Source organism: Nyctereutes procyonoides, unplaced genomic scaffold (assembly GCF_905146905.1).
Source record: "Nyctereutes procyonoides isolate TBG_1078 unplaced genomic scaffold, NYPRO_anot_genome, whole genome shotgun sequence".
Taxonomy (NCBI): Eukaryota; Metazoa; Chordata; class Mammalia; order Carnivora; family Canidae; genus Nyctereutes; species Nyctereutes procyonoides.
The window spans coordinates 32,070,602-32,092,023 of record NW_026575049.1 but is presented as its reverse complement, the minus strand read 5'-3'; the positions used below and the strand labels follow the sequence as shown (position 1 = coordinate 32,092,023).

Here is a 21,422-nt window from a genome sequence, read left to right as displayed (position 1 = left end):
AGTCCTGCTGACAGCCAGATGGATTCGTTTTCTCATGTATTAAACTCCACCTGCAAGACTAGCTAGCTGCAATTTCTTTACTACCACAATTTCTAATTGTTGCACAATTCCATTTTGATGGTCTAATTCAACTTACCTGTATGTATCTTGAGGTGGGTCCGCAGGTTGCTGGGATCACTAAAAGCCTTGCTACAGAAATCACACTTGTGGGGCTTCATACCCATGTGACCCATAAAGTGGACATGAAGTTTGGAAGGAGAGATAAAAGCCTGGGGGCACATTGAGCACTTCCACTTCCTTTCTTTGCTGTGGCTCGGCCCATGGCTGCTGCTGTGGCCCTGGCTATGAAGATGGGTATGGATGTGGCTGGTAAGGTGAGCTTTGAACTCTGTATAGGAACTGCATTCCTTGCCACAGTTACAGAGGTGCACATCTGGGTGTTCAGGAGCACCTTCAAAACAAAAATGACTCAATGTCTCCTCGTACTTAAACTGTAAAACTCGTTCTTGATATTAATAAGACTGCTTACACTTCTCCGTTCTACCAAAATTTCCATCTTGCCCACTACCTGTAAAACTAAAATGTATAGTTTAATCCTCTATTCCCCGCATCGCACACAGCGTGTTGGGCACAAAGAAAGATGATGATACATCTTTCCTAAGCAAAAACCTTTTTTTTTTGTAGTACAAACTCTTAAACATAGCTTGTCATCATGACCCAATGCAAAGAAAAAGACTATGCAGGTTAAGTCAATTAAAGGAACGTAATTACTGTTCTTTATGAACATAAATTACAATGGTACTGGCTCAAAAAAAGTAGCCTCAGGAACTTCAAATACCCCAAATCAAAATTTTACCACAAAAGTAACTTTCACATGAATATTGCATGATCAATAACATTCAGCTTGTGAAGAACCTCACAGATTGTAACACTTCTAACACAGGGATAATATCCTGCTTTTATTTATACAAAGGTATATGATTTACTTCAGTGAACATGTAAGTCATTACCAAAACTACTACTGGTCCTCAGGGTGTTTTTACTATGCTAGATTCAGGAGAAACAAGTCTTATAGTAACGTACCAATCTGCTGAGCATAATCCCGGCTGTAATAAAAAAGCAGTTCATTTTCAGGAGGGATATCCTGTGAGGTGCAGAAATAGATTTTTCCATCATGGGGATAAGCCACCAAATTCTGCTCTTCCCGGTTCCTAAGTTATCACATTTAATAGATGAAGTATATTAATTTTGAGATATATACTAAACACATCATATCCCTAGAGCAAAATTCTATATGAAAACTTAGAGAACTATTTTCTTTGGGTCATTTTTTCTAATTCTCTATCGTATTAGGAGGGACTTGTATAGAAGCAGAATTCTTTTTTCTGTACATCAGCTGATTCCCCTTTACAGTCAGAAACACTAGAGAACTTATCAACAGAAGAAAACTAAATAAAATTAAGTTTTAAAAAAGCAATATGACAAAGACACAGAGATAGGTAGCTGAATAATAATTAACTTATGGCCTAATGGTTGACCAACAGCAGATATAGAGAAAAGGTACCCACTTACAAATTCAATGAAGACCCTATTACTCCCTATTGCACTGGTAGGTTAAACTATTTTTAAAAAGGATAGCTTCTTCTGTTTTGATTTATAATCACCATTAGTCAACAACTACTGGAGTAAAGAAGGTAAGAAGTCTTGTTCAGATATCAGTATAATCTGGAATCTTTGGCTCTGCTCTATTTTATGCAAAGCTTCCTATTAAAAATATCCAAATCGTAACTATCTCTTCATCCAAGACTACTCTTACCTGGCTTTACGCACAAACATCATCCAATTACATTCATTTTCATCAGTTGTGATGATGCAGAATTCTAGGACACCATTGTGGTATATCTGCCAACAAAAGGCAAACGTAAATGTCAAATGAACTGACAGGCAATACAAAGTGCTACTGCAGTTAGGCTGGTAACAGTTTCATTTACTCCACAGTAGGCTACAGCTTTCCTAGTCAGTGCAGAACTCCATGGTTGCCTTCTTACACATGTCATTTCACCCAGCCCCCATTTCCAGCAATGTAGTAAAGACCACTAGAGACCAACAGTTAGTGCTCGAGGTACAAAATTACCCTGCTCTTAATTATTTACATTTTGGCTTGACTGGAAAAAACAAAACAGTCTACTTGTTTTCATCACCTACCACTTGGTGATAATGAGTGACTAAAGAGACATTAAGGTCATAGAACCATCTCTTCTCATTCTTCTTCTAATGGACCTACCATTCTTCTGTGTTTTTTGGATACCAAAACTCATGTCCCCAGTACTGGCAGCACCTTACCTTTCCAATGATCACAAGATCTACTTTCCTCTCACTTCAATTTTGCAGGCATCATTTCCAATCTATTAACTACAAGTGACTCTACATAAATATGTTATATGAATAGCTATTTACATTAAGACCTTGCATTTGGGATCCCTGGGTGGCGCAGCGGTTTAGCGCCTGCCTTTTGGCCCAGGGCGCGATCCTGGAGACCCGGGATTGAATCCCATGTCGGGCTCCCAGTGCATGGAGCCTGCTTCTCCCTCTGCATATGTCTCTGCCTCTCTCTCTCTCTCTCTCTCTTTCTGTGTATGTGACTATCATAAATAAATAAAAATTTTAAAAAAATAAAAAAATAAAAAAAAAAATAAAACCTTGCATTTTCCTGAAATTTTACCATTAGAAAACTAGAAAAATGATCCAGGGCACCTGGGTGGCTCAGTCAATTAAGCATCTGCCTTCAGTTCAGGTCATGATCCCAGGGTCTTGGGATCAAGCCCCGCATCAGGCTCCCTGCTCAACAGGGAGTCTGCCTCTCCCTCTCCCCACGGCCTGTGCTCACTGGCTCTCTCGCTCTCTCTCAAAATCAAGTAGAATCTTTAAAAAAGAAAACTAAAGAAATGATCTTAGCTTCCAATCCCAGAACTGTTTGCCAACCTATTTGAGGAATTTTTTTTTTTAAAGATTTTTATTTATTTATTCATAGATACAGAGAGACAGAGGCAGAGGGAGAAGCAGGCTTCCATGCAGGGAGCCTGATGTGGGACTCGATCCCGGGTCTCCAGGATCACACCCCGGGCTGCAGGTGGCGCCTAACCGCTGCGCCACCGGGGCTGCCCTTGAGGAATGTTTTGATTATAAAATAAGACTTTCAGCATATAAACAAAGTTCATGTCCTCAGCTGCCTCAAAAAATCAAAATGAAGAATCGCTGGATTATCTAACAAAAGGAAGACTAAAAGCAGTTTCTTTTCTCAGTTTAGTAGCTGGTGTTTTGCCAAATACTAGAATTTGGCTACAAAGAATAGAAAGGATATAATGTTAAATAAATGCCAGGTGAATGACACCATAGAAATTTAGCCAGTTTTGCTTTTACATCACTTTTAACTACCTCACTATAATAAAAACATCCAAAAGCCAGAGAAAAGCTTCATGAACACTGACCTTCCAGATATGGTTGACTGCCTTGTCTGTCCATTCTGCTACTTCCATGGAGTGGCTCTGTTGGCCAATTAAAGGCCCAAAGCAAGTCCGCACGGGAATGGTTTCTCCAGTCCACACTCCTATCAGTGAAAAGACATCAACTACCCAATCAATGATTAAGAATCTAACAGGATACACAAGACAGAGTGGCTTAGCTCATTTAAAGAATCTTATATTCAGGGAACCTAAGAACTGTGGCTATTCCAGCACTCCTGTGATGTAGCTAAAGTCTTATGGGTTCTATCCCATAAATACAGAAAATGTAATGATCAGATTAAATGGGGCTCAGAAGAAATGCACAGAGTTAAGGAACACATGGATGGCTCAGTGGTTGAGTGTCTGCCTTCAGCTCAGGGCATGATCCCAGTCTGGGAATCGAGTCCTGCATTGGGCTCCCCACAAGAAGCCTGCTTCTGCCTCTGCCTGTATCTCTGCCTCTCTCTGTGTCTCTCATGGAAAAAAAAAAAAAAAAAAAGAAAGAAAGAAAGAAAGAAAGAAAGAAAGAAAGAAAGAAAGAAAGAAAGAAAGAAAGAAAGAAAGAAAAAAGAAAAGTGCAGAGTAAGAAGCAGTATCAGAAATCCCTAAACCCTTGGGAGGCATGAATGGCTCAGTGGTTGAATGTCTGCCTTCGGCTCAGGTCTTGATCCTGGAGTCCAGGGATCAAGTCCCGCGTTGGGCTCTCTGCATGGAGCCTGCTTCTCTCTCTATGTCTCTGCCTCTCTCTCTGGTCTCTCATGAATAAATAAAATCTTAAAAAAAAAAAAAAAGAAAGAAAGAAAGAGATACCTAAACCCAGTGTTACACAGAAGGAACCAAATCAAGTCCCTCCAAGTGTTATTTCAGAGTTAATACATAAAAAAGGCTTATAGGATGTAACTCAATTATAAAAATATAACTACTACAGAGTAAATCAAACTTCAAGCATCTGTGCTTAAAGCATTGCTCAATATCATCTAAGCTATTTTAATATTTTCAACTGACTCATACCCAAACTACAGCTGAAAAAATAATGAACCCAGCTTAATATCGACAAAGAAATGGCACAGTAATTCAGAAATGATTTTAAATTTAAATCTGGATAACCAAACTCTGGCAGTCTATGTTTCTTATTCCTTTTTCCTAAGGAGTATTAGACAACCCTTTTGTGACAAAGGGTTATCAGTGATGAATTCTCTGATAAAGAAACAAGTTTCAAGGACTGTTTTGTCATAATCATTAGAGAATAATACAGCCAAGAATAAAAGTCTTCAGACTCAGGCCAAGATTTTCTCCTTTATTCATTTTTTTTAAGATTTTATTTATTTATTCATGAGAGACACAGAGAGAGAGAGGCAGAGACACAGGCAGAAGGAGAAGCTCCATACAGGAAGTCCAATGTGGGACTCGATCCTGGCACTCTGGGATCATGCCCTAGGCCAAAGGCAGATGCTCAACTGCTGAGCCACCCAGGTGTCCCATCCTTTATTCATTTCTGATTCTAAGGGGAAATTTCTCAATAAAGTTTCAACTTGATTTATTGCTATCACTGGTCAAATGTTCCTAGAAAGATAAATCTTGAGCTGTCAATTGACTTTTGAATCAAGCACATATGAATCCACTTTTAGAACTCTCCCCTACAAAGGAAGAAGAGAAGAGATGGGGTTTTATGCTTCCAAGATTCTTACCAACTTCTGCTCCAACCACTGACTGGCGGAGGACAAGCTGCTTTGGGAGAGAAAGCCGTGCTCTGCTCTCTATTGGAGTATCAGGAACAAAAGTCACTGGTCCGTGATCGGGGCAGTCTGAGGGATAGGCTCGGTCACAGAGAGTGCACCCTGTGGGTAGGAAATTTGAGACACAGAAATGGCATTAGTTCAAGCAGCCTAAAGTACCACCTGCTTTCTTATTTAAATGCTAATTACTAAAGTGTAAGGAGTAAGAAGCAAAGTTCTAGTAAAAATACTCTGATCAAAGAATCACTTTCTTACACTAAGATACATATCCCACTCTTATATCTCTTTCCAGTAAGAGCAGATCAAATCTCACAGAACAATTTTACTGTTTCAGTCCAGAAGAGACTGATCAAAAAGTAACAGTATATTAATTCAAGAAAAAAAAAAGTACAGTGTTCTTGGGGCACCTGGGTGGCTCAAGTGTGGTTGAATGTCTGCCTTCAGCTCAGGTCACGATCCTGGGGTCCTGGGACTGAGTCCTGCATTGGGCTCCCCATGGGGAGCCTGCTTCTCCCTCTATGTTTCTGCCTCTGTCTCTCATGAATAAATAAATAAAATCTTAAAAAAAGAGTAGTGTTCTTTACATTAAGTAGATACCTAATACTTTTAGATATGGTACCTAAAGTTCTAAGATTCCAATTCAACCAAACTATATGAGCAAATAGGAGTTGAAATGCCATCATACAAAGCCAAAACAGAGATGACAATATAGGTCAAGAGTCAGAGCTAGGGGGATGGATCCCTGGGTGGCTAGGGGATCCCTGGGTGGCTCAGCGGCTTAGCACCTGCCTTCAGCCCAGGGCGTGATCCTCGAGTCCTGGGATCGAGTCCCACATCGGGCTCCCTGCGTGGAGCCTGCTTCTCCCTCTGCCTGTGTCTCTATCTCTGTGTCTCTCCTGCATAAATAAATAAAATCTAAAGAGTCAGAGCTAGGTGTATGACTGTCAACTTTTGCTTCATTATGAACAAACTGGTTACCCAGGTTTGATGACAGATTCTTAAGACAAAAAAAAAAAAACAAAAAAACAAAAAAAACAAATGCTCTTAGGGACAGTAGGTAGTCATATTCTTGCAGTATTTAAGACTTTTAATTTCTTACTGTTCATATAGTCTTTCTTTTTGCATTGTCAGAAAGGGTGCTGTCAAAAAAAAAGAAAAAGAAAGGGTGCTGTCTTTATATATACTGCTGTCTACGGTTACTGTAACTTTTATTTTTTTTAAGATTTTAATTATTTTTTCATGAGAGACACAGAGACAGAAGCAGAGACACAGGCAGAGGGAGAAGCAGGCTCCACGCAGGGAGCCTGTAGTGGGACTCAATCCTGGGACTCCAGGATCACACCCTGGGCTGAAGGCAGGTGCTAAACCGCTGAGCCACCCAGGGATCCCCTGGTTACTGTAACTTCACTTTTACAAGCTCATGAGTATCCCTGTCCATAAATCTGCTTCATTTCTGTTAAGGAATAGCACACATGAGCCTATCAGTCAATGATTATGTTCAAACTTTCCAAATTCATCCACAAACAGATGGAATACATCAACCTCAGAACCACAGACATTTAAGTATCTTTTTTTCCTAAGTAATTATTGAACATTTCTCGTTAAATGACCTAAAATATCAGTACATTTTCATATTTAGGCAAAGCAGAAATAGTATCTTACTTCAACCATTACTTGACTAAAAATACTTTGAATATCAGATTAGAGATCCCCTATACCTAGTGAGAACTGATTGTCCACTGCTTTTAATAAGAAACTATGCTAAATCTCCAAAGGAGATTCAGATTTCATACTGCAAAAAAATGCTTTAAAGGTTTCTCGAAAATACACAAATGGCCAATTAGAACATGTAAAGGAAGAGGTTTGCCATCATTATCAATCTGGTAATCCAAATCTAAACCACAATGAGATGCCACTTCACAGTTGGTAAGATGGATAACAGAAAAAGTGTTTAAAAGATGTGGAGAAACTGGAACGCTCACACATTGATGTTGGGAATTGAAAATGGTGCAATCACTTCAGAAAACTCTAACATTTCCTCAAAAAGTTAAATACAGAGCAATTCCATTCCTAAATATGTATCTAAGAGACTTAAACATATGTACATACAAAAACTTGTACATGAATGTTCACAGCAGCATTATTCATAATAGCCAAAGGAGAAACCAAATGTTCATAAGTGAAAGGTGGATAAACAAAATGTGGTATATTCATTCAAACAATGGAATATTATTACACAGCCATAAAGAGGAATGAAGCACTGACACCTGCTACAACACGAATGAAATATGACAACATTGTCCTAAGGGAAAGAAGCAAATCACAAAGGCCACATGTCATACGTTTCCATTATATGAAGTGTCCAGGACAGGTGAATCTATAGATAGAAAGTAGATTAGTGGTTGCCTGAGGACCGTGGCAGGGAGGGAAGGGAGTTGGAAGGGCAGGAATGATGAGCAACTGCTAGTGGGGTATCTTTACAGGGTGTTAATGCTTTGAAATTAGATAGTGGTGATTGTTACACAACTTTGTCAGTATACAAAAAAAAAAACTACGAAATTGTACACTTTAAAACGTGTATGTGAATTCTATCTCATTTTTTAAAAAACACACACAGGAGGGCAGCCCCAGTGGCGCAGCAGTTTAGCTCCACCTACAGCCCGGGGTGTGATCCTGAAGACCCGGGATGGAGTCCCACGTTGGGCTCCCTGCATGGAGCCTGCTTCTCCCTCTGCCTGTGTCTCTGCCTCTCTCTCTGTCTCTCATGAATAAATAAATAAAATCTTTAAAACACACACACACACACACACGAGCAAGATTCCACATGATCACTTAAAAAAGAATCAACAGGCTTATTTAGGCCTCTCTTATCCTCTGCTGAGTTAATGAGCTTCCATTCATTAATCACATCCCTAAATTAAAATATTTTAAAATTATTGATTTCAGACTTTAAAAGTTTAACATAAAAGTTCTCACTGCTTGGCTTCTGAGGCACCAGAAGCTTTGTCCTACTTTTCTGACCCTCCTGTTCAGTCTACTTTGGAAGCTCTTCCTCTACCCTCTCTTATACTCCACACTCTCACTAGAAGATAATTTTACCCCACTTCCATGGCTATGATTGACATCCTAATGCTGAGGGATCCCTGAGTATTTGCAGACAGATCTCTGTGCTCCAGATTAAAATTCTCATTAGACATCTCTATTGGGGCACGGCTGGGTGGCTCAGTTGGTTAAGCATCTGCCTTGGGCTCAGGTCATGGTCACTGGCTCCCTGCTCTATGGGGAGTTGTCTCCTCCTTCCTATGCCCCCCCCCTTTTGTGTTCTGTCAAATAAATAAAATCTTAAAAAAAAAACTCTATTGGGTATTTTATAGACACTGAAATCAACATGTCTGAAACCAGCTCCTCAAAAAAAAAAAAAAAAAAAAGAGGCCTCCTCCACCATTCATCATCCTAAGAAGTGGTACCACTCTCCACCTAGTTTCCCATGCCAGAAACCAGGGGATATCTCCTTCACCCTTCTCTCCCCCAACTTTAATTGGCAAGTTTTCTTGCCAAATCTACTAAGTTTTTTGTAAATACTCCCCACTTTCCTCAACATCACCTCAACTCCAGGTTAGAAAATCACCTTCCACTTAAATTTTGGCATCATCTTCCTTACCTGCCTACTCGTCTCACTTTTGCAACAGAGCCCCCATCCCAAATTGCACTCATTAAGACCACTGACTTCTTAGAAGACCCTTTGGGTTCTGGCTCCTACTTCTTTCTCATCACCTACATACTATGCTTCAGCAATTCTGAAGCATGCAAAATTTTTTTAGTCCTAGGTACTTACAGGTGCCAACTCCTGTCAGGGACACTGTTCTTCTTGATACTCAGCTACCAACATCTTTCTTGTCCTTCAAGTCTGTGCTAACTAACATATGCACTGCCTGCCCTGGTAAGTCTTCTCTATTCCTTCCATGGCTTGGTTAGATGCTCCGCTTTAGGCTCTCTTAAACCTAATATTTAATCCCATCTTCCCACTTATGTTGTATTACGATAGCTTGTTTACTTGCCTATGCCTCCCATCAGACATAAGCTCTTTAAAGGCATGTGTCATCTCTCACAGACTGTTTTCTACCCTGCCTCTAGCACAGAGGCTGGCACAGAGTAAGCACTTGACACGTTTCCTGCATGAATGAAGCATGTAGTAACACCAACAAATGAACAGTCTTTACACTGCTTTTTGTTACCGTTGCCCCATAAAAAGAATTCTTACATGTCCAACTATAGTAATTTACATGCATTCTGAGCAAAAATAAAAACTGTGTATCAACCTACATTTTTTCCATGGGGATAAGATAGTACGTATCATCTAATAAATTTGTCTTATGTTGACAAAGCACACAGCATGACACACAGACTACCTCACTGAAGTTTACTTCTATAACAACTCTATTCTGAAACCCAGGGAAATATCATGAATATATTGGACTGACCTTATCTGTAAAATACAGAAGGAAATGACTCTGGTTTCCTTATTTTAGAATACTTAAGAACCAACAAAATGTCTGTATGTCATTCAGCTGGAGGAAAAGGCACATTAATAAAGCATAATACACAAAGAAAAATTCCAAAATTTAGTTACTTTCTATGCTTCCCTAACACGTGACTTTGGACTAAATCTATTAGAGATGATGACCCTTACTATCAATATTTCCAAAAGAAAAAGGCTAAATACACTCACAAATTGTAAACAAGGTTGCCATATTTTCCTTGTTTGAATTGGAGTCTTCCATTTGCAGTGAAGGTGGTACAAAAGAAAGACTGTCTGAAGATACATCTACATGACCTGTCCCCATAGCAACCTCCTGGGTGATGGAGGAGACAGCCACAGGTTCTAGGCTTAGGCCAACTTCATGGAGGGAAACAGATTCTAGGGAGGCGAGGTTGTGTGAGGTAGAGAGTGCCACGCTTACAGAGTTGGTGCTCATGGCCACGGTGTGAATGGAGTCACTGAGGGCACTGTCAGACATCCCGTTGACCCGACTTGCAATGTGGTCCGTCTCCATGACCACAGGGAGCTCCAGGCCATTCCCGTGAATGGGTATCACACCACCATGTCCTACAGTGTCTGCTGCAAGATTGTTGCTCACAGAATCTACAGACAAAGGTTCGTGACTTCTGGAGCCATTTGGGATCTGGGAATGCTCGCCTGCAACACCATCCATCGTAAGTTCTTCTGCCATTCCATCTGTAGAGATTGGGCTGGTAACCCTAGAGACGTTCTCCATAGTGATTGTTGTGTCCAAGGCCACCTCGTGGCCATCACTGGGATGAAGACTTTGGGCACCATGTGTGTTCACAGAGCGAGAGTCTAATGAAACAATGCCTGGCTCCAATCCAACATTTCCACTGGACTGATAGGGATCTAGAGCTGAAGCGTTATTGGCGATAGACAGTGCTGTATTACCATCAACATTTATAGAGTTAGGGTGTATATACTGAGGAGGTGGTCTGTCAGCTAAGTAAGATAAAATGCCTGGGAAAGGGAAAAGATGAGATATCAGAGATTTTTTAGTACAGCATTAAATATAAGAAATTCCAAATGCTAGAAACTATTTTCCTTACAAATAACTAGATTAATCTCTTACCTACTTCTCTGGCTTACCTGATATACTTTATAAAAACAGCAACATAAATATACCATAAAAGAATCTTCTACTTACTTATTTGGTTAAATTGATATATATATACCTTATAAATAGCAACATATACCATAATTCAGTTTTCCCTGTGAAACTCAGACACTATAAAAGATTATCCCTGTGAAACTCAGACACTATAAAAGATTAACTATGTTCCTTTGATGTCCATGGAAATTAAGCATTTAAATGATGCCTTTAATATATACATAGTTGGAATTCCTGAGACCCAAGATGCTGAAATTTGTTTTATAAAAATTAAAAGGTAAAATGATTTAAAAGCAGATCTTCCAGGGACGCCTACGTGGCTCAGTGGTTGAGCATCTATCTGCCTTTGGCTCGGGCATCCTGGGGTTCTGGGATCGAGTTCCACATTGGGCTCCCCACAGGGAACCTGCTTCTCCCTATGCCTATGTCTCTGCCTCTCTCTGTATGTCTCTCATGAATAAATAAAATCTTTGAAAAACAGTAAAAATAAAAAAGAAATATAACTAAGTTTTAAGTTATTAAACTATCATAGCATATTACATTCCATTCAAAACAAAATCACAATCGAATCTGCTTTATTAAAACTAAAAGAAATACTTGAATATACATGCTTGCTTGTAAGGATATGGTGAAATGGTACCTGCTGCATTGCCAGTGGGAATGAAAATTACTAAAACTTCTTTGGAAAGTATATATATTAAGAACCCAAAAGACATTCATGTGCTCTTGCACAAGAAATTCCACTGAGGATAATCTTCCCTAAATGCATTTTATAGATATTATATACAAAGACATTCCTGTAATAAGAACCTAGAAAAACCAAACTGTCCAACAATAAAGATTGATTATAAATAAACCATGGAATATCCATTCAGAAGACTATAATGCAGCATTAAAAAGAATAATTATGAAAACCATGCAGCAGTTATGGAAAATAACTACAGAAAAAAATGAAGTAGGGACACTTGGGTGGCTCAGTGGTTGAGCGTCTGCTTTCAGCTCAGAGCGTGATCCTGAGGTCCTAGGATGGGGTTTCCCATCAGGCTCCCCACAGGGAGCCTGCTTCTCCCTCTGCCTATGTCTCTGCCTGTCTCTCATGAATAAACAAAATCTTAAAAAAAAAAAAAAAAAGGAAAGAAAAATATAAAGTGGAAAAGGATACACAATCATATAGAAAGTATAGTCTTAATTATGAAAAATATTAAAAAGCTATACACTGAGATAAAAGGAGGGAAGTACATCAAAAAGATGGACGATGGAACTATGTATGAGCGGTTCTTCTCCCTATTTGCTAAATTTTCTAAAATAAGTATTTAGAACAAAAATATCAATAAACTTAACCTATAAACTTTAATTTATAATAATGACACTAAACAGGATATATGGTTGATAGGAATTACAACTGCTGAATTATAAAAACTGAATCAAGGAAATACTGGAGGAAAGAAGGAGAAAAATTGCTTAAGCACCCTTAATAAATAAAACTTAGTCAAACTATTATATTAATAATGTGTTATCTGTACATTGTAAGAGGAAAGGTACAAAAATATTTATTTTTTCCCACTTAGATATTAATATCCAATACTGAAAAACAGAAAAAAGTGTTATTCAAGTCTTCAAGAAAGGAGGTTAAGAGGAGGCTTTCTTCTAATGTTCCAAATAACTGTACTACTTACCAGGTAGAATGGTTCTGAAGTAACTGCTCTCCAGGTGGGGGTACGGTGGTGGAGGTAGGGTGTAGTTTCTTTCGGGTAACCCGCACATCACCCCTCGATCCCCAATACCCATTGGGAGCATTAGAGACAAAGCAGAAGGCAAAGAGCTCAGGGAGGGACCCAGGTTTGGAATTGCCACTGGCAGGCCTACAAAAAAATGTTTTTTTTTCTCAATTAAAAGAAAGTAAGTACTTAAAAACTCTCTCTATAATCACTATCTAAACTCTTGGGAGGTTTCTACATATGCGGGGAAAAATCTCACCTAGTAGCCCCTTATATCCATAGACAGATAGTATTGTGCAAATATCCAGAAATAGGTCTTAAAGGGAGTTAAGTTAGTTTTAAAATGGTCAAGCTGATCTTCCAGTCGTCTGTATTGCTTTTAAGTATTAAAACATTACAATTAAAAAACTAGTTTAAATACAGTTTAAGAGAACAAATCATATAGAGATAAAAATAATGGGAAAAAATACCAAAGTTCACAGGAGTGCTCTCTGAGTAATGATATTACGAATTCTTTTCCTGTATTATTTGTATTTCCCATTTTATATGGTGAGAATGTTTTGCTTTTTAAAAATTCAAAGATATGCTTATACTTGGAAGGTAAATGCAAAACTGCACAAATATACTTTCATGTAGTCTTTTGTATATTTGCTATATTTCATAATTTAAAAAATTTAAATTTTAGATTATATTTATCTTTGATTATACGTGCAAAGTGTCGAAGTGACTCTTACTATGCCTAAGTATAACAATGAATACAAACTTGGACAGTGCTAATTTGCATTATTTTTGCCAGTGGCAATATTTTTTAATAGGCCTTTACTCCTCAACAAGAGTGTTCACTAAAAGGAATGCCTAAGAGATAATCAAATGAGTTTACTAATAAGTTTTTTTAAATTTCTTTTGGACACCTGAAAAGAAGGTGGAGACCCTAGTTTAGATGAATTTATTCAGCTGCTGCATTTTAGTAACTAAGCAGGTAATCCCTACAGAGAACTATTTAAACAAATTAAAGATTTAAAACACCCTTAAACATTTTTTTTTAAATTTTATTAAGTAATCTCTACATTCAACATGGGACTCAAATGTACAATCTTGAAAGAGTCACATGCTCCACAGACAGGCATCTCCATTAACTCTAATTGTGATAAAGAAAGTCCAATACAGGAGCACCTGAGTGGCTCAGTTGGTTAAGCATCTGCTTTTGGCTCAGGTCATGATCTCAGGATCCTGGGATCCAGCCTTATGTCAGGCTCTGTGCTCAGCAGGGAGCCTGCTTCTCCCTCTCCCTGTGATCTTTCCCTTTCTCACAAATAAATAAATAAAACCTTAAAAAAAAAAAGTCCAATACATTACAATGCCATAGATCATTAAGAGTCAATAGCTTATCTCTTTTCTCTTCCAAAAGAAAAAGAAAATAAATAAAAGTTTTTTAAAGTACAGTGATGGAGGAAAATGAGAGCTTTTTCTATACTATTTCTGAGTACAGAGGCTAACAGCATTTCCACAGAGATCTCTGGTACCTCCTCTTTTAATTTTAAGCCTGGTGTATTTGCAGTTGTTGCCAATTTCAGAGGTAATAAAAAACGAAGCTCAAGCGCTATTACTTTCTGGGAACAGTTGGTAGAATAACTTTCATTCTCTTCTATTAACCCAGGGACAGAGTGCTAAAGATGTGAACCAGATGAACAGATAAACCTAGATAAAATGCCAAGTCAATTACATCTCTAGATAGAGGCCACCAACCCCACAAGAGGACTAATAAAAAAAAAACTGCTATTCCTATCCACTACAACTCCAGTAGTCCACAAAAACATTTCTTCCATGATGCTGCCACATGTGGAACTGTTGCTCAGACCTGCTGGGCTTCTCCTTTACACTCTTAAAGGGGCTCTGTCTCCCTTTAGGCTCCACCAAGAATTGATAATGCAATTAAGTATTGAAATTCAGTGGCTCTCCCTTACTACTCACCTGGGGCAGGGATGGCATTGTGAGTGGGTGAGGCAGCCAACCCTAGATGACTCCCTGAGACTGGCAAGGCATTGCTCACAGAGGATGAAGTCAGCTGCTCCATCCCCACTGGGCTCAGGTTCATTTCATTCATCCTAAGAAAGAGCACACACGACCCATTAGGCAAAATCTTACCTCAGTGATTCCATTTAAGTTACTGAAGAGCGACTTTGCCCTCCAGCCAGGATAGCTGCAGCCTGACCCTGAGCAAGCCCAGCAGCTGGAGTTGCGAGTGGAGCGGTGGTAGCGGCTCCTCTCAGGAGACCACCAGATCACCCCTTCCTGTGGCCTCGCCATGGCAACCTACGGGCAGAGCTGTGCGCAGCCAATGTGTGTTCCTCCATCCTATGTTGACCTTGGCAAAGCTGCCAGAGATATTTTCAACACAGGATTTGGTTTTGGGTTGGTGAAACTGGATGTGAAAACAAAGTTATGCAGTGGTGTGGAATTCTCAACATCTGGTTCATCTAATACAGACACTGGTAAAGTTACTGGAACCTTGGAGACCAGATATAAATGGTGTGAGTATGGCCTGACTTTCACAGAAAAGTGGAACACCGATAACACTCTGGGAACAGAAATCGCAATTGAAGACCAGATCTGTCAAGGTTTGAAACTGACATTTGATACCACCTTTTCACCAAACACAGGAAATAAAAGTAATAAAATCAAGCCTTCTTACAAGCGGGAGTGTATAAATAAATAAAAATTAAAAAAAAAAAAAAAAAAAAGGGATCCCTGGGTGGCGCAGCGGTTTGGCGCTTGCCTTTGGCCCAGGGCACGATCCTGGAGACCCGGGATCGAATCCCACGTCGGGCTCCCGGTGCATGGAGCCTGCTTCTCCCTCTGCCTGTGTCTCTGCCTCTCTCTCTCTCCTCTCTCTCTGTGACTATCATAAATAAATAAAAATTAAAAAAAAAAAAAAAAACAAGCGGGAGTGTATAAACCTTGGCTGTAACATTGATTTTGATTTTGCTGGACCTGCAATCCATGGTTCAGCCGTCTTTGGTTATGAGGACTGGCTTGCTGGCTACCAGATGACTTTTGACAGTCCCAAATCAAAGCTGACAAGAAATAACTTTGCAGTAGGCTACAGGACTGGGGACTTCCAACTACACACTAATGTCAATGACAGGATAGAATTTGGAGGATCAATTTAATCAGAAAGTATGTGAAGATCTTGACACTTCAGTAAACCTTGCTTGGACATCAGGCAAAAGTCAACAACTCTAGTTTAACTGGAGTGGGCTACACTCAGACTCTGAGGCCTGGTGTCAAGCTTACACTGTCTGCCCTGGTAGATGGGAAGAGCATTAATGCTGGAGGCCACAAACTTGGGCTTGCCCTGGAGTTGGAGGCTTAATCCAGCTGAAAGAAACCTCTGGGAATGATTATCAGAGGATTTGGCCTTAATATATTTCCAGTGTGACCAGCAGGCTTCCCCCCTCACTCCCCCAAGAAGGTGATCAAAACAAAGGATGATCTGAACAAGAGCTGTATTTTAAATATTTAGACAGTTACTTGTTAGCTGGTTTCTAGTTAAATTGGTTATCTAGTTACCAATACTGCAGTCCTCCAGTCACCTATACATTATTTAAATGTATATAACTGTTAAATGCGCTACCCACCAATAATGAAATAGACATTTATGAAAACTGTGTAATTGTGTGCATGTTTGTTTTTATGTTCCTATTAACATTGAAAATTGCCATTGAACCAGAAGGATCAGTGGAAGTTTTAAGATGAGGTTAAAAAATTTCTGTTAAATTTGGCCATCATTAGAATTACTTTTGGTATCCCCATACATTACAGATTATGAATAAAAACAAGTATACATAATTAATGACTCCAAGTTAAAAAAAAAAAAGTTACTGAAGAGCCTGAAAAGATGGGGGGAGGGAAATGGGAGCTGACTACTACTTAATTTTTATGCTTACAGTTCTCTAAGATAGAGTGTCTTATTCTTTCTACTGATCAGGAAACTAGGATTCAAAGACATTAATTCAGTCAAAGTCACAAAACAGAAAAGGACTTAACTCAGGGGTTTTGTTCCAAACCCTATGTACACTGCCTGAAGAAAAGTGCAATTCTTAGAGCATATGGCAGAGTTTGTTTCAAATCATCCAAGTTTTCTTTCACAGTATTTTATGCAAATGGTCTATTACTTCAAACCAGACCTCTGTATACAGTTTGTTTTAACCCACTCAAAATAATTTTTACTAATTCTTTTTACTAAGAGTTATAGCAATAGTGGGTCTGAATTCAATTATTAATGGTGTGAAGAAGCACCATATTTCCTTCATGGATTAGATTTTATTAAAATTCTGTATAGAGGGCAGCCCTAATGGCCTAGCAGTTTGGCGCCGCCTTCAGCCCAGCATGTGATCCTGGAGACCCAGGATCCAGTCCCATGTCAGGCTCCCTGCGTGGAGCCTGCTTCTCCCTCTGCCTGTGTCTCTGCCTCTCTATCTGTGTCTGTCTTCAATAAATAAATAAAATATTTTAAAAATAAATAAATAAATTTCTGTATAGAAATTTTAATAGCCACCAAATAGGTTATTATGTAAGCTTTGCTACACAAACTTTATAAAAATTTACTTCATATTCTCTCACCAAGTCTTCAAAATAAATGAGGAAACCAGGCTCAGAGACATGTTCTGTGCCCCAAATCATAGCACAGATCATATTGCAAAACACTGCCAAAACGTTTTTCAATACATCAAATTTTTTTTTTTAAATCTAGGCCATTTTTGTCAGGCCAAAAAATCTGAGAATCACCCTTTCTATGCAATCTACGTTACATTGTCATTAATAATGTTATCAGAATAACAGTGGTTTGAACAAGATGTTATTGGAGGCTATCAATAACTATTAGTTCCTATATCAAAATTTAGAGATGGGACGCCCGGGTGGCTCAGGGGTTAAGTGTCTGCCTTCGGCTTAGAGTGTGATCCTGAAGTCCTGGGAGCGAGTCCCACTTAGGGCTCCCTGCATGGAGCCTGCTTCTCCCTCTGCCTATGTCTCTGCCTCTGTCTCTCGTAATAAACAAAATCTTAAAAAAAAAAAAAAAAATTAGAGACTACCATACTATAAACATTATAATTTCAAGAGGCTAGCCAATGGGTTATCCAAAGGTCACTAAAGACCTGGTTAAGCATCTGCCTTGGGCTCAGGTCATGATGTTGGGGTCCTGGGATCAAGCTCAGGGTCCAGCTCCTTGCTCAGTAGCCATCTGCATCTCCCTCTCCCTTCGTCCCTCCGCCTGCTCATGCTTATGTGTGCTCACTTTCTCTCAAATAAATAAAATCTTTAAAAATCTTAAAAAAAAAAAACCTCTACTCCTTATACTGAGAATAAGTATAGGGAACAGTAATGCAAGTTCTTCTATGTCTGTGTACATGGGAAGAGTAAAGAAGAGGAATCAAATGGATTTACACATTCCCTAGCATTGAGAGCAAACCTAAATAGGTTTTTCATTTGAAAAATGGCAGTATCAGCCACCAATAAACCTGAAAATAGTAATAGCTCATACTTACTACTCCCTTACTACATGTGTTAGACACTGACCTAAGTGATTTACATGTAATTATTTCCCCTAATCCTTGTGAGGTAGGTACTACTCTTGATCCCATTTTAGAGATGAGAAAACAGAGAGGCTAAGAAACTTAACCCAAGATTATATAACAAGTGGCAAAGTTAGGACTTAAATCCAGGTCTGCCAATTTAAGAAACCTAAGCTGAATCATTATGTTGTGCACCTGAAACTAACATAACATTAAATATCAAGACCTGAAATCAATATAACGCTGTAGGACAACTACAATAAAAAAAACTTGGGCAGCCCCAGTGGCTCAGTGGTTTAGCGCCGCCTTCAGCCCGGGGCCTGCTCCTGCAGACCCGGGATGGAGTCCCACATTGGGCTCCCAGCATGGAGCCTGCTTCTCCCTCTCTCTCTCTCTCTCTCTCTCTCTCTCTCTCTGTCTCTCATGAATAAATAAAATCTTAAAAAAAAAAAAAACAAAAAAACTCAAGCTTTTAACTATAATTAGACAATTACACTAATAGAACCATTTTGCCTTTTACATAGTTCCAGTAATTAGGAGCTGTATATTTATATTGTGGGTTGTGTTTGAAGTCCCACAAAGACCTGTTCCTGCATTATTCTACAGTCACAGGCTTTAATCTTACCCCAGGCCAGGTATCTCATAAAACTAAACTCTCAGACATTAATAAAATGAACAAAGCCAACAGTAGAGAATAGGCACTCTGAAACATTTGCTTTGGATGGAGCAATGCATTTTCAATCTTACTAAAGAGGCAAAAGACAAACGAGGTATACCTACGAAGGACAGCACATTAACAGCAGTATTTACGCTATAAAAGAATGAAAAAATCCTTATAGCCTAAAGAGACAACAGCTTACTTAATTTTGCAAGTTTCTACACATGGGCTGGTTAAAAACAGACTTTTCCTGTAACTTTTTATGGCTCCAAATGTAACTAGAACTCTACAACCACTAGAGCAGTAATGACCCACAACAAATGGGTTACAATAATTTTCTTAAAGTACACCTAAAAATCTAGCTTCAAATCTCATTCTAAAAATTCCTGAATATTAATCTGTGTACCTAATCTCCACATAAAAATCAAAATGGTGTTTCTAGGTTGACTCCTAGGCCTTCTCAAACTAGTTCAAACCAGAGTTTAATGTGAGAGGCTCAGCAGATTTCTGCTTTGTAGTGAGTCACTAAAATGTGATGACCTCAGCAGCCATAAACCAAAGGTAACTAGAATCTCAGAGAGAGAAAGCAGATGAAGGGAATTTACAATATGATCCTCATGAGACACTCTCATTCTAAAGTGCGATTCTGTTCTACCTACCCTTCTCATATGGGGTTCTGGGAAGCAATCTTGGAAGGAGGGCCAAAATCAAGACACCAACCTCTCTATTCTTCCCTCCTCATTCCTGGTAAAATCACTTCCTTCACACTTCTACACTTTCTGTGTGTGTTTCTAACTAACCTACGAATAAATCATTTGCCAGTTGCTGACCTTAATGACTTTCTAACTTCTTTTCAGAATGGCATATTAGGGGGCGCTTGGGTGGCTCAGTGGTTGAGCATCTGCCTTTGGCTCAGGTCATAATCCCGGGGTCCTGGGAGTGAGTCCTGCATCAGGCTCCCCACAGGAGGCCTGCTTCTCCCTCTGCTTATGTCTCTGCCTCTGGGTCTCTCATGAATAAAAAAAAAAAAAGAAAAGAAAAAAAAAAAAGAATGGCATATTAGAAGCTAACTGAAACGCAGCCACTTTGCAAAATGCAATGGACAGTTTCAGCAGCTTCAATGAATTTACCTTCCTCATCCTAAACATAGAGCCTATGAAAGGGCCCCAAAAGAACAGCCAAGTGTAACTATCTGGCATATTTCTGCACTGGCATGGTATCATTAAGTACTTGAAACATCATGAAATCTGCAAAACTAATAATTTCTACCTGCAAAACTAACAACTTAATTTCTGCACATTACCATCCGAGCCATAGGGCAACCAGCAAAATTCAAAGTGGAAGCATGGTGCTAAGCTAAAAATACACACTGGAATCCAGATCAAAATACTAAACGTTCAAATAACTCAAAGGCATAGGGAAAAACATGTCAACGAGCCAACAATCAACGTGTGGCTATATGGATTTGGCTATTCACATTTGGAGTAAATTTGGTTGCATGAGAGTATATTCGATCCAACTCTGGTTTCTGGATTTCTTGGTCCCTTTGGGACTTAAACCCATTTGCAAATCGCACCTGCGCTGCAACCTTCCCCCATGGCACCAAGGAAAGGCACTCTGAACTCTCGTTTGCTAAATGTTTTCCAAAGCTGTCACGGGCGCGGAGCCCAAGTACTCACCTGTGATGCATCTGCTTGGGGCCAAGCGTCAGAGAAAGGAACACACGGGTGGCGGGGAACCGGCATCAGGGTCTGCGTTCCAGGGTCACGTGCTACCGCATCTTGCTCACAACCGCTGCACAGGCGCTGCCGCTCGGCCCCGCGGCCGCCCGGGGCCGCCCAACTTGTCCCTGGGGCCAGCGGCCGCGCACCCCGCCGCGAGATGGGGCATGCCGGGGGACACCCGGGGCTCTTCCTCCAGGAGCTTCGGGAGGGAGGCTGCCCAACCTGGGGGGGAAGGCCAAGGGCGGTCACCCAAACAGGGGAGGATGCAGTCCCCGTCCCCGGGCCCCCCGAGAGCCCGGGCGCAGCGAACGCCGCCTCCCGGGGCCGGCCGGCTCACTCGCCCGCCCGCCCGCCGGCGTGGGGCCCGCAGGCCCCGCCGCCCTCGCCCCGCCCCGGCCGGGCCCGAGCGCAGCCCACCTGCCGGCCGCGCGGGGGGCGCGCGCGCCTGCCCCACCGCTTTGTTCCTCATCCGGGCAGAGCTCGCCTCGGGCCCTCCCCGCCCGCTCACCCCCGCGCCCCGGGGGCCGCTGGCCTAAGGTTCCCCGCCCGGCCCGGCCCGGCCCAGCCCGCCGACTCCTCAGGGCCGCACCCTCCGAGGCACGTTTCCGGCTCCGCAGCCACTCGGGGCGCCTGCCGCCCCGCCCCCCGCGCGTGCGCCCCTCCCGCCCGGGCCCGCGAGCGGCGCCTGCGTTCCGGCGCCCCTCCCCCCGCCGAGCCCCGTCCGCGCCTGCGCACGGCGGGGACCCGGGCCCCAGGGTGCGGGGCCGCGGAAGGCGCCTCCGGGAGCTCCGCGGCCCAGGCCGGCTGGGTTGCGTCGAACGCCGAGCTATCGACC

General features: G+C 40.9%; 1 protein-coding gene and 1 pseudogene across 3 annotated transcripts in view; one reads left to right on the top strand and one right to left on the bottom strand.

The window, feature by feature from the left end:
• The window catches only part of PRDM4 (PR/SET domain 4), a 28,641-nt gene extending 7,444 nt beyond the window's left edge, over positions 1-21,197 (bottom strand). Inside the window, exons 1-10 of one of the 3 annotated variants that reach the window (XM_055329129.1) lie at positions 21,177-21,197; positions 20,543-20,809; positions 14,604-14,737; positions 12,591-12,776; positions 9,969-10,763; positions 5,192-5,341; positions 3,489-3,607; positions 1,817-1,902; positions 1,084-1,211; positions 137-451 (exon numbers count right to left, since the gene is read on the bottom strand). In XM_055329129.1, the coding sequence (XP_055185104.1) occupies positions 137-451; positions 1,084-1,211; positions 1,817-1,902; positions 3,489-3,607; positions 5,192-5,341; positions 9,969-10,763; positions 12,591-12,776; positions 14,604-14,737; positions 20,543-20,553 (1,924 nt within the window). In that variant the 5' untranslated portion in view covers positions 20,554-20,809; positions 21,177-21,197. Of the gene's footprint in view, positions 1-136; positions 452-1,083; positions 1,212-1,816; positions 1,903-3,488; positions 3,608-5,191; positions 5,342-9,968; positions 10,764-12,590; positions 12,777-14,603; positions 14,738-20,542; positions 20,810-21,004; positions 21,116-21,176 lie in introns of those variants that run through there. The other 2 variants (XM_055329127.1, XM_055329126.1) reach the window with 2 other exon arrangements.
• Positions 14,908-16,190, top strand: LOC129511961 (voltage-dependent anion-selective channel protein 2-like; annotated as a pseudogene).
• Positions 21,198-21,422: the final 225 nt, after the last annotated feature.